Source organism: Borostomias antarcticus (genome assembly GCF_949987555.1).
Source record: "Borostomias antarcticus genome assembly, chromosome: 4".
Taxonomy (NCBI): domain Eukaryota; kingdom Metazoa; phylum Chordata; class Actinopteri; order Stomiiformes; family Stomiidae; genus Borostomias; species Borostomias antarcticus.
This window is the reverse complement of record NC_140237.1, coordinates 22,913,045-22,927,703: the sequence shown is the minus strand read 5'-3', so window position 1 is coordinate 22,927,703 and position 14,659 is coordinate 22,913,045. Positions and strand designations below refer to the sequence as shown.

The 14,659-nt window shown below is 44.3% G+C and overlaps 1 protein-coding gene across 1 annotated transcript in view; it reads right to left on the bottom strand.

Moving 5' to 3' along the window:
- Positions 1-14,640: 14,640 nt before the first annotated feature.
- Positions 14,641-14,659, bottom strand: part of LOC311308433 (adenosine receptor A3) — a gene marked incomplete at both ends in the record, with an annotated part of 2,799 nt that continues 2,780 nt past the window's right edge. The window contains one exon of the mRNA XM_084437392.1: positions 14,641-14,659. This exon is cut by the window's right edge and continues 874 nt beyond it. Coding sequence (XP_084293518.1) covers positions 14,641-14,659 — 19 coding nt within the window.

Here is a 14,659-nt window from a genome sequence, read left to right as displayed (position 1 = left end):
AAGAATTTTTACAGCTCACTTATCTGGCCCCCGGGTGATTACTGTTTTTTTGCTTCCCTCTGGAATATGTAGAGAGTGGGTCGTATGCCCACCTCCCTTGTTCTCTGTAAAGCGCATTGTGTTGCCTCTGGGTATGAAATGCGCTATACAAATAAAGCTTTGATTGATTGATTGATTGAACATTCAGCCAGAAAATGAGATGCCCTGTCCTTTAGTTACAGAACAAAGAATGACTACAGGACATTGATGAGACATTAGCACCTGACCTGTATGATTCACCATTTCAAACTCGAATGGCAATTATTTTAATTGCGGTCTAAACCCCAGTTAAATTCAGCCAATCATGTACGGACCAAGCCAGACACAATAACCATGGGCTGGATTGGTTTTGTTGATCATACAGTAGCTATGTGATATGTGGCACTATAGGTAGTTAAATGTTATTCATACTTCCTGGAGGCCCCGGACACCCGATTGGCTGGGACTGGGAGTCCTGCTGGTCACATGGCTGCCACAGCTCTGAGAAGCAGATGATGATGATGATTGGATCAGCTGTGCAGTGGGCCTCTGGTCTACTGAGACTTGACACTGACAGACAGACAGCCCCGCATGTCCTTACTCTGTCCCAAAAGCAGGGTTATTGTATGATGCAGCTGCTGACAGAGGGCTGGCTGGGAGATAAACACACACACACATGCACACACACATGCACACACACACACACACACACACACACACACACACTGGAGACTCAGATGTTTGCTCTGTTTGAATGTGGTTGTGGGACATGAGAGAGGTGAGGAGATTTTTTACCTTTTCATATTCAGATGAATGGCACACTAGTTTAGGCCACTTCATACAGAGGCTTCTTACGGCGTTCATAATTGGTTCATAAGGGTTCATAGTCTCTCCTAGGTGGTGTGACTCTTGTGAGCAGCAGCTGTGTTTAGGAGACGTGTCTTGATGGGCCCTGAGCTACAGAGCTAAAACTGAAAACCCATGGCATTTCCCTCAATGTCTCCCACGCTTGCACACCGTACATACACACACACACACACTCTCTCTCTCACTCACACACACACACACACACTCTTACTCAGATCTGCATGCAAAATTTGTAAGCAAAACATGTTGACCAAGCTGCTCTATTTTCCTGAACCATGCAAATGAACAAATGAGAAAAGAAAACACCAACACATATGGACTTTCTGCCCATGAACCACTCATAAGTGCGTCATATTCTGTTCAATAGTGGCTGCTGGCGACAGTGCTAGTGGAGCACAAATATTCAAATTGTCTAATTTAGTAACAATGCCCCACATCTCTCCATCTCTGTCACTTCCTTCCTTAGTCCAGGCTAGTGAGCTCAAGAATATCCAGTTTGACCTTCATGAGTTACGGCTACAGTCCTCACGTTTTATAGATGACCTTTCCTGGAGTCCTGTGATATTTGTGTTTTTCTTATAATAAATAAAGTAATAAAACTTTGTATAGCACCTTTCATACAATTAAATGCAGCCCAAAGTGCTTTTCAACAGAGAAACATTGAACATACAGCAGCAGAGCCACTGAACTGCAGTTTAACTTCAGGAAACTGATTCTTACATAAATGTGTCTCAGAAGAGAAATAGAGGGATCCAACAGGAGGCGAGGGGAGTCTTTTGGTTCAGTTGGCTTGGACGTAATCATCCTGGCTGCAGGCTGAACACGATCCAATCTCTCGATTGTCATCAAACATGGACAGTGAAGCCCTCCGTCCAATCCCAGGGGTGTGTGTCAACACAGAAAACCCTATATTCTCAGCGCATTCATCTACATTAATTCTGTAGATTTTCCTGTACTTTTGAACTGTTGAACAGTTGCAAACTCAGTGAGATTTTGATAGTGTGTGTGCAGAGAGAGCCAACAGCTTCAGGATACAGGTCTCTGATGACCTAACCTGGACCCACAACACGGAAGTCATCCTGAAGAAGGCACAACCGCGCCTCTGCGTTCCGAGGTGCCTGCGGAAATGGGGACTGACCACACAAATGCTTGTGTACTTCTACGACAACATCATTGATTGAAGTGTGCTGACTGGAGGCACCATCTGTTCCACCGTCAAGAGACTGATTACCAGAACAAACAGGCTCCATGATGGCTTCTTCAGACCACCTGCACCTGCAATATAGCACAAAATATTGCCCCAGTCAGGCCACTTTTTAAGTCCGATCAGAGCCCCCTCCCCCAGGAAAAGTATATTTATAAACTTAATTTCCTGCATTCTGGTTAAGCCAATGAGCCAACCACTGCTTAGTAAAATGTACTGTTATGAACATATAATTAAGGAGGGAAAGGACACAATGACTAAGATTTAACCAATACTTATTCCATAATAAATGACAAAAAAATACACAATAGAAAATGCAATGTGGGCTTTAGTTCATCAGTGTTGTGAGCAGGGTGTTCAATTAAGTGTATATGAGATGAGATGCAAAAAAATACTGAAAACATGAATACAACAGCTTAGCTGGAAGAACTGTCAGGAGGGATGGACAGCTGCTAGGTGAAGGTAAGTTAGACAGACCCTCACAGCCTGACTGGAACATACAAGTTATTGACAATGATTATTATTAATATGGTCAGTAGAAAAACTGCTGTTTGTGTGTGTTTATTTTTACTTACACACAGGTCCTTACACTGGCTTCCTGTCTGTCAAAGAATTGACTTTAAAATACTGCTGTCAGTTCATAAAGCACTGAATGGTTTAGGGCCAAAATATATTTCTGATCTGCTGCTCGTTATGAACCAGCCAGACCTCTTAGGTCGTCTTGCACAACGCTGCTTTCTGTCCCCAGAGTTAAAACAAAACACGGAGAAGCAGCATTCAGTTTTAATTCTCCGCATATCTGGAACAAACTTCCAGAAAACTGCAGGTCTGCTGCAACTCTCAGTTCTTTTAAATCAAGACTGAAGACTTTTTGCCTCTGCTTTTTATTGATGTTTTTTATTTAAACTTGTCTTGCCTTGCCTTATGCTGTATTGTGTAACCAGGGCACCTTTGTTAATGAGTCATTGGTCTCAATGGGCACCCATGGCTTAATAAAGGTCAAATAAATATATAAAAGGTCACAGCTGTCACCCCTCCTGCTCATCCTTCTGAAGAAGATCAAGAGTTCAGGAGATCCAGTACAAATACAGGTACATTGGAATTCTTGGTCCTACTCCTCTCTGTAGTCTGTAATCTCCACAGTCAAGTCTTTGATTTCCTATCCTACAGTCTGTTAAAGGAGGTCAGCTAAGGTCTTGGTAATACAGAATTTCTGCTGCAATGGGTTAAAAGCAGAGACCTGATGTGTGTGTATGTGTCCGTTCTTTGTGTCGCCCATTACTACACATATTTGAGTCTTGTGCATGCTGCACTTGCACAAGTGCACTTGTGCATGCTGTATGGCCAATCTTCTTCATCTTCTTCTTCATCATCGTAGGTTGTAATGTATGACTCACAGACGCCTATACAAGCACTTCCATACACGCTTTCAAGCTGATGACTGGTGAGTGCTTCAGAGCAGTGGAAGGTCTGTCTGACATACAGTATGAGGTTATGTAACCTGCCACAGACATCTGAAGTCATCACAGACACCAGGGAGTAAGAGGAGAACGAGGGGAGGAGGAGGAGAACGAGGGGAGGAGGAGGAGAACGAGGGGAGGAGATAAACAGACTACACTCAAGCATGCACTGCCACATCACACCATGGTGACCAGCCAGACCACATTCTCTCTCCGTCTCCATACATGACTGCACATCAACGAGATGAGACCTTATCAACCAACCATTACCAACATGATCTTTACACGCCTTTCCCCACTTGCTCCAGCACGCATGCGCACAGGCCAGCGCGCAGACTGGCTATTCTCCGGCTCACATTCTCTGCGCTACGATCGTTGTTGGTGCCGAGAATATTGTCGTCGTCATTCGCCAGCAACAATCCGATCGTAGCGCAGAGAATGTGAGCCGCGAGTGTAGCCGGAGAATAGCCAGTCTGCGCGCTGGCCTGTGCGCATGCGTGCTGGAGCAAGTGGGGAAAGGCGTGTAAAGATCATATTACAGAGGCTAAAGACCCCGTATTTGAAAACCACAACAATGCCTCGCGTTGAGGAATCTCAACTGTCGATTCATCCAATCTGATTGATGAAAACAACCGTTTAGCGGCCGAAAATAGATTTTGAGAAACTGCATTCTCGGTGCCCCGATCACCGTCATTACATGGATATACTGGCTCGCACTGGATTTTAAATTTCTTCTACAGGCCTCCGAACTACACAAAAGTGATCTCGGTGAGTCAAACTTCTTATAATATGTCGTAAATAAGGTCCAGGTTGTCAAAAACGAGCATTGCCCTTTAACTGAACCAGTAGGTGTCTTAACTAAACCAGTAGGTGTCTTAACTAAACCAGTACAAGATTCTCTGGTCTGCTGAAACCAAGATTGAACCCATTGGCCTGAATGCCAAGCGTCACATCTGGAGGAAACCAGGCACCACTCATCACCTGGCCAATACCATCCCTACAGGAAACCAGGCACCACTCATCACCTGGCCAATACCATCCCTACAGGAAACCAGGCACCACTCATCACCTGGCCAATACCATCCCTACAGGGAAGCATGTCAGTGGCAGCATCATGCTGTGGGGATGTTTTTCAGTGGCAGATACTAGGAAACTAGTCAGGATAGAGGGAAAGTACAGAGAGTACGGAGAAAAGTACAGAGAGATCCTTGATGAAAACCTGCTCCGATCGCTCAGGACCCCAGACTAAAGCGAAGGTTCACCTTCCAACAGGATAACGACCCTAAGCACACAGCCAAGATAACAAAGGAGTGGCTTCGGGACACGTTTGTGAATGTCCTTGAATGGCCCAGACAGAGCCCAGACTTCTATTGAACATCTCTGGATAGACCTGATAATAACTGTGCAGTGACGCTCCTCATCTAACCCGACAGAGCTTGAGAGGATCTGCCGAGACCCCAAATACAGGTGTGCTAAGCTTGTAGCGTCATACCCAAGAAGACTTGAGGGTGTATTCACTGCCAAAGGTGCCTCAACAAAGTACTGAGTAAAGTGTCTGAATACTTACAGTATATACTGTACATATGTACACTGTACTGATGACATGATATTTCAGTTTTTATTTTTAATACATTTGCAAAAATGTCTAAAAACTTTTCACTTTCTCATTATGGGGTATTGTGTGTAGATGTTTGAAAAAAATAAAGAATTTAATCAATTTTGGAATAAGGCTGTAACAACAAAATGTGGGAAAAGTGAAGAGGTATCTATCTATCTATCCATCTATCTATCTATCTATCTATCTCTGGCTGGCTGTCTGGCTGTCTAATCTATCGATCTATATCTGATCTTTGCCAGACCGTGGTATTTTGGGTGCACTCATTTTTATTTCCAATGAATCCATATGGCTTTACCGCATGCCTGTGTGCGTGTGTGTGTGTGTGTGTGTGTGTGTGTGTGTACAGTATGTGTGTGTGTGTGTGTGTGTGTGTGTACAGTATGTGTGTGTGTGTGTGTGTGTGTGTGTGTGTATTCACACACACACATGCAGGCATGCAGCAAAGCCATATGGGGCCCTTAGCCTTCATCAGCCCAGGAGAGCGTGAACTATACAAGCTAGTGTTAGAGCCCAGGAGACAGTGGAGGCTAGCTAGAGAGCAGAGTAGTCCACACAGGCTAGCTAGACAGACTGGAGTACACGCTAGCTAGGTCTATACAGGCTAGCTAACAAGACTGGGGGAGTCTATACAGGCTATGTAACTCTATACACAGTTTCTACGACCACAACAGCTGTCTTCAGTGAAATCCCAACTAGGTGTTCATTTAGGAAATCATGAGTAATCCGTGTGATCATGTAATCATGAGTGCCATCATGAGTAGTGATAAGTTAGTGAGGAGGAGGTATTATATCTAGATGTTAGCATCATCAGTAGCCTACCCGCATGGGTCTGGAGGAGCTGACCTCAGAACAGCTAGTCTACATGTGCGATGGTTGCTGCTGGGTGTGGAGGGGGAGATGCTCTCCAGTGCTGCTCTGAGGCCAGTCTGTGGTGACAACCTGACGGCTGGCTGGATAATCAAGATGGCATGTAAGGTGGAGGCAGGGGGTGGGTGGGGGAGGGGGTTGCAGGTAGAGTATCTGAAGTCTGACAGGACGTTCTGTCCCTCAGCTGCTTGGTCGTGTGACACAGCCTATCTGGAGAGAGAGAGAGAGAGAGAGAGAGAGAGAGAAAGAAAGAGAGTCTTCATCGTTAACTTACCAGATTTGGGAGAGGACAGAGACGTCCAACCCTGAGTTATGAGGCATCTGTATTTGCGATTGTTCCTCCAGCTGCTTATCAGGGAGCTGTGATGCACTGACCTAGAAACATTGGTTTTTAACAGCAGACTATAGCAGCCTATAGCAGACGGAAAGGAGTCATTGCGACGACGTGAATGTTTGCTCCTCTGTTCAGCCTGATTTCACACTTAGCATGCTATCTTGCCGTCCAGAAGGACCCTTGTTCAATTCCCAGCCATGATGGCGTCACTGTCTGAATGGTCTGACCATGCATGCAGGAAAAGCAGACGGGACCAGGGTAAATCTTTCAGTACTGTGTTTCATTACTGTGCCTCATGTGGTGTCCCTTATATAAGAGGTTTACCCTGTACACAGCTATTCCACCTTCCGTTTGCTGAATGGAAGTAATTCCTTCACAGGTTAAACTCCAGGTTAAAGAATCCTACTACTGGAAAAATGCGAAAAATATTTGTTTTATCATAATGAATGGAGCATGAAAATGTATTGGTATCTTCAAATACTCCTGTTCAACTACTGACATATGATACTGTACACCCCCACGCTGCATATTTCATGACCTTTCAGCTATGTGATTGAGCCAGCGCGCGCGCACACACGCACACAGCCCAGAGTGCGGCGCCCCTTTCCTCCCAGAGTACACCCACCTCTCACCTGCTCCTGCCAGGACCAAAAACAGAGCAGAGCCCCAGGTGCTGTGCACTATATCGGTTCTGACACACACCTCTCCCCTCGAGAGCTTAGTGAAACAATTAAAAATGTATTAGGCTGACAAGTAGAGAGAATAAAATAACAGAGCAAGATGCCAAGGCTCTCAGTATGTCTTTGCTGGCGGCATCGTTTCATTGATTTACGTTTCATTCCATTTATGGGTGAGAGTGCAAGAGTGTGTCAGAATGTGTTCGGCAGCTGCGGGGGGGATCAGAGATCTCAGGTCAGACGTCAAAACTGCTGTGGGCGGAGAGCAGGGGAGCTGGAGGAGCGTTGTCTATGATGCACAGAGCGAGATGTCTCTGAGCTTTACATAATACAAAAATGACTCCATCCAATCCTTCCTGCAGGGGTGTTCATATCCCTTCAAGCCCTGCTGTGAAGATCTCAAATCAATGTTGCTGTTTTTTACACAAATACTCACAAACACACGCACATTCATGCCAACACAGTGCACACAAACGTTACTGTAGCTCCAATCACTTGAGAAAATGTACATCTCTGTCTGAATGACACAGAAGCCTGAAGGCCTCTCCTTTTTGTTCGGTGGCAAAGGCGTGTTTTTCCATTTTTCTTTCTTACACAGAAACTGGGCGTTTTGCCATTCGGTCCAGCTTTATCCAGTGGTAGAAATTCCTCCATGTTCACACCCCTTCTATTGCTTTTTCACCATAGCTTCCGGAATCCCCACATTATCAGAAGACAGGAAAGCCGGTTAGGTGTTCCACAGAGACGTCTATTCCCCCGACCGTACCCGAGTAGAGTTGGCTCGTGTGGTAAATGGATTCTCTCTTCGTATCCTCACTGCCAGATGAAATAGGCAGTGTCAAATGCAGCCAGCATGAAAATTGCATTTCTCTTCCATGGCTGTGCTTCCACCTGCAAATGATGGTCGCTCCAGGTCTTATGTAAGCCCACTGAACAACGCTGCTGCCGTATCTACACGGGATGCTCTGCACCACTGTCTATCATCGACTCAATCAATCAATCAATCAATCAATCAAAGCTTTATTTGTATAGGCAGAGGCAAGGCAAGGCAAGTTTATTTATATAGCACATTTCAGCCACAGGGCAATTCAAGGTGCTTTACATGAGACATTAAAAGCATTAAAACAAAAAGCAAGACATTATAGACATTTAAAACAAAAAGCAGGACAAATTAAAAGCATTAAAACAAAAAGCAAGACATTATAGACATTTAAAACAAAAAGCAGGACAAATAGAATACAGGAATAAAAGTTACAGTGCAGTATACAGATAAACATAACTCCTCTTAGAAAGCAGTGGCAAAAAGAAAAGTCTTCAGGCTTGTTTTAAAAGAACCAAGAGTTGCAGCAGACCTGCAGTTTTCTGGAAGTTTGTTCCAGATATGTGGAGCATAAAAACTGAACGCTGCTTCTCCATGTTTTGTTTTAACTCTGGGGACAGAAAGCAGACCTGTGCCAGACGACCTGAGGGGTCTGGATGGTTCATAGCATATGAGCAGTTCAGAAATATATTTTGGCCCTAGACCATTCAGTGCTTTGTAAAACAACAGCAGTATTTTAAAGTCAATTCTTTGACAGACAGGAAGCCAGTGTATAGCACATTTCATACCCAGAGGCAACACAATGCGCTTTACAGAGAACAAGGGAGGTGGGCATACGACCCACCCCTACATATTCCAGAGGGAAGCAAAAAAACAGTATCACCTGGGGGCCAGATAAGTGAGCTGTAAAATTCTTCCCTGACCGCTCTCAACAAGGCGATCGAGCAAGCTCCTGGAGTATGTTTGTCTACCGGCTAAGAACATTTATAAAGCAATAAATTACATTAAATTACATTTTCAGAGTAAGAGAGGCTAAAAACATCGGAGAGACATGGCAGATACTGGTGTGTGTTTGCCTTGGCCCAGGCCTAAAGCCGGAAGTGGGCTGGTGTATGTCTGTGTGTACGTGTGTGTGTTAACTAAATGCTACGACATCCACAGCAGACACAGGGGTATCTATCGGTCTCAGGGTGGTCTGCTGGTGACAGTGGGGCATCCACTGGACCTGGTTAGAAGGTAGGAGGGAGAGAGAGAGGCACTAGGGGAGGCAGAAAACGGTTAGTAGCACGCTGAGCCATTGAAGCAACACAGATGTCAGAACAGAACAAGCCTGTTTCAGGGTAACCAGCTTCTGTACACTACTTGATATACATACAGTGCATAGCAGGATATACACCAATGCAAAGGATTCACAGGTAGGTTTGAGGCTGCCTTTCTATGTCTCACGGTCCTGGCTAGTGATTGTAGGCTAGGTCGAAAAGGTATGTCTTGAGATCTCACTTGAAGACCTCCATTGTTTCGGCCCTTCTTAGGCACTCCGGCAGGGTGTTCCAGAGGTTGGGGGCATAGAAACTAAAAGCTGCCTCTCCGTGTTTCTTGGTCCTGGCTTTTGGAACTGTTAAAAGTTCAGTACCTGAGGATCTGAGTGGTCTGTTGGGCATGTACCTAACAAGCATGTCTGAAATGTATTCTGGTGAGTGACTGTGGAGAGATTTATAGACTAGTAATAGTATTTTAAAGTCTATTCTAGAGTTGATAGGTAACCAGTGTAGTGATTTTAAGGCTGGTGTGATGTGTGCCCTTCGTCTAGTCTTAGTGAGGACTCGTGCTGCAGCATTCTGTATCATTTGTAGGTTTGATCCCAGCTCCCAGCATTGTGTCGAAATGTCCTTGAGCAAGACGCTGAACGCCAAAATCACTCACATGTGGCACGGTGATGCAGTACCTTGTACTGTCGCCTCACAGCAAGAAGGTCTCTGAGTCTTTCTGTGCAGAGTTTACAAATTCTCCCCATGTTTGCAAGGGTTTCCTCTCAAATAACCCAATATGAAAAATATGCAAAACAGATGCTCTTCAGTCCTGTCCCTTACCAAGACCTGGACTAAGCACTTGGACTTGGTCCCATGAACGATGGCTGCCCACTGCTCCTAGTTGCCCCTGGAGGAGGACAGCTTGGATGGGAGAAATGCAGGGAACAACTTCCACCGGCCACGCCTGAAAAATTGCATGTGTGTGTGTGTTGTGTGCCATGTCATCGCTCACTGTGTGCAATTTGTGTGTCACGTGTGGCCGAATAAAGACCCCGCCCCCAGGTCCTGTAATTTAATCTGAACACATAATTAGCCGAAGCAGAGAAGGCCTGAATAGGCTGCTATTGGGTAAATAAACAGTCCTGTCAGCCTACACCCACAAGTCGTATGAGAGCACAAAGGGATCAGAGAGCAAGTACACACACAGACACACACACACACACGTGTTCCCATGTAATTCAGAGGGTATAGCACAGACTATGTTATTTGCAAGCTGTGCCCTGAGATACAGCTGAAGCTGTCAGAAGACATTCCTACTACACAGCGGATTAATTAATGAACAGTGTAACTGATTTCAGTGAGTCAGAACATGCATGTTTGTAATGAAAATTTCTGATAAGAGAATTACCTCTGAGGCCATCTCTCTATATCTCCCCCTTGACCTCACCCTTCTACCATTTCTGTCTCTCTCTATCCATATCCCTCTACACCCTTTCTCTTTCTGCTCTCTCTCTATCACTCTCTATCTCTATCACTCTCACTCGCTCTCTCTCTGTGACTGTCCAGTGTTTTGGTCACGTGACCATGCATGTCAGACCATTCATTTCATGTAAGTGCTGGAGGAGGAATGTGCTTTTATCACATCTTCTCTGGTTAGACATGAGCCTCTCTCCCTCCTCCATCTGTGCCTCTTCCTCTCGCTCCCTCTCTCCTCTCCTCTTTCTCCCTCTTCTCCTCTCCTCTCTCTCCCTCTCTTCTCCTCTCTCTGCCTCTCTTCTGCACTCTCTCCCTCTCTTCTCCTCTCCTCTCTCTCCCTCTCTCCTCTCCTCTCTCTCCCTCTCCCTTCTCTCCCAGCATCTCAACAGCTCTCTGATCATGAGGAGTGATTTTGATATCCATCTCCTTCTCCTCTCCTCTGTCCCCCTCGAACCTCTTCTCTCAACTCCTCTCCCCTCCTCCAGCCAGCAACAGGGAAATGAGACCGAGCCCGATGAAGCTCATTACACTTTTCATTACCAGCATGAAATGTTTTTTTTTCTTTCTCCGAACACACGTGCCTGGTTCTCTACTCAGCACCAGGCTGAACAGCACCTCCTCCTACGCATGTCACCACAAATGTGTTTCAAAGATGGCAAGGTCAACATGAAGAGAGAATGGCTTCGTACAGCTTTGTCATAACTTCCTGTGCCGTTCCCGTTGATGAAAATGCATTCTCTAATGCATGGTGTCTGATAATTGATGTAGTCATTGATGTACTCCTTCCTGTCATGTGACAGGGACCTCAGTTTTGCGGTTATCAGGTGGTACTAGTAGCAGGATAGCAGTGCCGTTTCATTTGAATACAAGCTTAGTGATTTTTTGCGGAAGGAATATGTTGTGGTTCTCAACCCATCTTGTTCCTGAAGTTTCCTGGCAGGCTGATGGAGGAAAACTCTGAACTCTGAACCCTCTGGTTAGGACATGCTGGGCTTAACTGACCCACAGAACACACAACTGTGTGCACCATCTCAGCCTTTTAATGGATGCAAGTTTGATCCTGAACAGACAAACTTTCTGGAGGATGACGATGTAGGGGAAAGGGGTGAGGAAGAGGAGGAGGAACAGAGAGAGTGGGTGTAGGGCTGCAGCTTGTTTTGATAAATAAACTGCTGGTGAGACTGTGAATTTAAATAGAGCATGCAGTCCTGAGCCGTCTGGACACATTACTCTCCTGAACATCAGCATGAAACTCGCAAATGAGATGTTTTTAAATGCATTTATTAGCAGATCTCAGGCCATCATAATGTGAGTAACACAATGCAGATCATAATTCTGTACAGTGTTTCAATATCAACACAGCAATGTTCACCTGATACAGTACATTAAAGCCCCTCATATTGGCATGTAAAGTATTTCTTTTCTTTTGTTTTCTCATGACAATACAAGCTTTAATTGTGGCATAATCATTCCACGTATTGTTTTAACATGAAGTAATGAAGATTTTCAATCACTGGAACTAAACCAAACTAATAGACAGCCATTCTGAACAGGTGCCATCTACAAAATAGCAACATATCCAGCTAACACATAAATGAGCAAACTTCTGTATGTTTGTATGTTTCCATTTTCCTCAGACAACGTTCATATTTGGCACAGGTGCAGGCAGGGGCCCCGAGCAGACGGTGCCAGGGCCAGATTTTCTTAAGTAATTAGGGCCAACTAAATGGCTAATTAGTGACCACTACACACTACCCACAGCAGCCAGTGGCACACAATGTGCACACACTCACACATGGGCACACACACACACACACACACACACACACACACACACACACACACACACACACACACACACACACTCCATACAGTAGGATTATATTACGCACACACACTATTACGCACACACACACACACACACCCCGCCCACACTGGAGCTTGCTTGGGGTTCAGTGTCTTGCTCAAGGATACTTTCCCCAATGCCAGGAGCTGGGATCAAACCAGGGACCTTGCGATCCCCTGCTCAACCTCCTGAGCTACGTGCCTCTGAAATTAAGTCAATTTTATTTGTTTAGCACTTCTCACAGAGAGGACTCACAAAGTGCTTCACACAGGTTACAAATGATAATCAATCAAATGAAAACACAGGAAACATGACAACAGTCAGACATACACAGTCAAATTGATTTGACAAGCACCTGTCTAAACAGAAGCGTATTTAGCTGCTTTTTCAAAATGTCCACAGAGGCTGCAGCTCTCAAGTCCTGAGGAAGCACATTCCACAATCTACAGTAGGTGCCACAGACTCAATGGCTCTGTCGCCTCTGGTCTTGAGCCTGGTGTGAGGGACAACCAACAGAGCTTGGTCAGCAGACCTCAGTGACCTGCTGGGAGCATGTGCATGGAGCAGGTCAGACAGATATACAGGTGCCTGACCATGCAGGGCTCTATACATACAATAATTAGGTTATTAAGGCTGACTAAATGGCCGACTGTGTGCTCCAACAGGTAGTAACATTTATAAATGTTAATAAGCTAGTAACTACTTAACCGGAAGTAACATTTATAAATGTTAATAAGCTAGTAAGTTTGTATTTATAAATTAATAGTTATGTATTTATAAATATTTCAAATGGTTGTCTAATGGCTTATAAGATAATTTATGAAGTTATTAATAATGACCCATAAATGACCATTATCACCTTTTTTAATACAAATCATTAGTAAATAATTTAAAACTGGTTGATTAGTCATTTATAAATGTTTTATAATGATTTGTTAAATGTAAGCAGAACATTATTACATACCTTATACATGATCTTATAAACCATTAGAAAATCACTTGAATCATGTTTATACTCTGGCTGCTGTTTTGATACAATAACGAGTGACATAAGGCTTCTGAATTTCCACTGAGGATTTTATCTCTCCTCTTAATATTTTTTTTTAAATCATTTGCAGTGGATGCCAAAATATGTACACAATTAATCCTAAAGCAATTTTCAACTAATAACAATAACAATAACTGCATTTTGTAGCAAAAATAAAGGTTGTAATTACAAAATCTTCCAAAATTAACAACATGTTTATACAATATACAGTACAATGCAAATTATAAATATATTACTCTCATTCTCCATGAAAAATTGCATGTTGAGGTATCTCTCTCAAGACATCCCTGTCTCCAGATCACTGTAGCCGTTAGAATAAAGAAAGCCTGATTTAACTTTACACAAGTATACGTGTCTATGTGTTAGTTGAAAGTTTATTGGGCTGCATCCCTCTATGTGATTTCGTAGCTCAGTAAGACATGATAATTTTGTGCACTAATGCATATTTGTGCAGATGATGAATCAGGCTTTTGATAGCTGATAACCACCAGGTACCCTTTTCTATTAAGTTTGTTTCACAGACATGACAATTTAACACATTGTGAAAACCCAGAAGACAAAAATGTGTCCTTTTTTGTCTAGATATCCTGTGTTTGGTCCCTGAATTTCATTGTTCATAAAAGCTCTCTTCATGGAAGAGCCCAAGAGCAAGTCATACAGAAGTATCCTTTTCAGAACGTAGACTGCCACTAGCTGTTATACAATTAAAGTACAATATTTAATTATTTTCATACCATCATGACTAGATTTGAGGACATTTGGGGAGAGAGGGAAGGCAGAGAAGGAGGCATAGGGGCAGTGAGTGAGTGAGTAAGTGAGTGAGTGAGTGAGTGAGTGAGTGAGTGAGTGAGTGAGTGAGTGAGTGAGTGAGTGAGTGAATACGGAGAGAGAGTTGCAGATGGAATCCAGGTAGGAGAGGATGGGAAGGGGACGGCTGGTGTGAGTGTGGGAGTGAAGCTGGCTGGGGTCGGGTTGTGTCGGTTCTGTAGTTTGGTCCCTGATGTTTAGCCTCCTCTGGAGAGCCAGGGGAGAGCACTGTGCCCACTCCGCATGCAGCTCCTGAAGGGCTTGTGGGGGAAGGGGTGATGTGATGGGTGTGTGTGCGTAAAAGCTGGTTTGAAGGTTATTATTGGGGATCAATACCCTCACCGTCTCTTAGCTCTTCTCGCCGTGG